This window comes from Daktulosphaira vitifoliae, unplaced genomic scaffold, assembly GCF_025091365.1.
Source record: "Daktulosphaira vitifoliae isolate Bord-2020 unplaced genomic scaffold, ASM2509136v1 Scaffold_1, whole genome shotgun sequence".
Classification (NCBI taxonomy): domain Eukaryota; kingdom Metazoa; phylum Arthropoda; class Insecta; order Hemiptera; family Phylloxeridae; genus Daktulosphaira; species Daktulosphaira vitifoliae.
Window position 1 is genome coordinate 9,566,917 of NW_026099572.1, and position 1,465 is coordinate 9,568,381.

At 24.1% G+C, this 1,465-nt stretch overlaps 1 protein-coding gene across 2 annotated transcripts in view; it reads left to right on the forward strand.

Annotated features, from left to right (window-relative positions):
• Positions 1–218: 218 nt before the first annotated feature.
• The window catches only part of LOC126895135 (sentrin-specific protease 1-like), a 3,782-nt gene continuing 2,535 nt past the window's right edge, over positions 219–1,465 (forward strand). Inside the window, exon 1 of one of the 2 annotated variants that reach the window (XM_050666658.1) lies at positions 219–390. In XM_050666658.1, the coding sequence (XP_050522615.1) occupies positions 219–390 (172 nt within the window). The remainder of the gene's footprint in view (positions 391–1,465) is intronic. The other variant, XM_050666659.1, reaches the window with a different exon arrangement.

The window sequence follows — 1,465 nt, forward strand, 5'->3', positions numbered from 1 at the left end:
TTGACCAATAATACAATTAAAATAAATAAGTATTGTTTATACTAAATTTATTTATAATTGGCTTATACATTTTTTTAATGATTTTTTACAATTAAGTTTCCTTGACAATTAGATGTAAATGTTGATTTTATTGACATTTCAGTTCACTCCGTTTTTCACCATGAAAAATAAACTATCGTCTTGTGTAATTATTAAGATTTATTTAATTAGTTATTGATATGGCAAGTGAAAAAAATATTTTTGGTCAAACAAATGAATCAAACTTACATAAGGTCATACGCAGAGTTGAAGAAATATGGAATCGTCGTTTCATGCATTCCAATTGTGTTTTAAATAATACAAATAAAGGACAAATATCAAAAAAGTCAACTAAAGATGGAAGAATTATCTGTAAACACTATTAAGATTAATAATTAAACTAACTATTTCGAATAGAGAAAAAGTTTTTTAATATAAAATATAAGAAAAATTAATAATAAGTTCTCTTATTCATATATAACAATAATTCAGCCGCTTTACTTTAATTTAACTATTTTNAATAATTCAGTCGCTTTACTTTAATTTAACTTTTTTAATATTAAAAACCTTTTTCGAAATTGATTATTTAATTAATAATTATTAAAATTATATTCAATTTGCAGCAATTATTAATAAAAATATTTATCCTATAAAAAATTCCATTATTCCAAAAAAACGCACGTATCGAAAAACGAATAAAAATGATAAAATTATTCCAGAAAAATTGGTAACTATAATTATATTAATATATTTATTCGATTTAGCTATGTTATTGGGGTTTGTCTGATTCAAAAATATAAAATAAACTATCAACCCCCTTAATATAAATGCGGTAACNACAAACTATCAACCCACTTAATATAAATGCGGTAACATAATGTTTAATATTATTCTACTATTTTAGCTTCGATGCGAAGCTGAGAAGGTATTGGTTTTACTATGATGCGTTTTTTTTTTTGTGTCTGTTACTACTTTTTCTCAGCTCTCACCGAACCGATTTCTTTCAATGATACGTCAAAAGATCACAAATCGTATCTAGTCGAAGACATTACCCTTAAAAATTGAAAAAAATTCCCTCGTTCCCCGTAAAAGNCCCCTTAAAAATTGAAAAAAATTCAATCGTTCCCCGTAACGGGGGAAACCTCAAAAAAAATTACAAATTTAAAAATCGCTAATTTTCGAAATTTTTTAAAATTTTTTTACTTAAAAGTGCCATAACTTTTTCAAAAATGAACATATTAATATAAATCTTTTTTATATAGATGCATAATATCATTACCTTTCATTTGGTATATTTTTTTCATAAATTTAACCCTTAACCTGCCCACAAGGGGGGATTTAAAATGACAACTTTTTCACAAAAAATTAATTTTTTTAACTTAAATTTTGAAAATGTTCCGGAAGGTCTGACACTTTTATATATATCTTAAATTAAAGCTAATGTAAT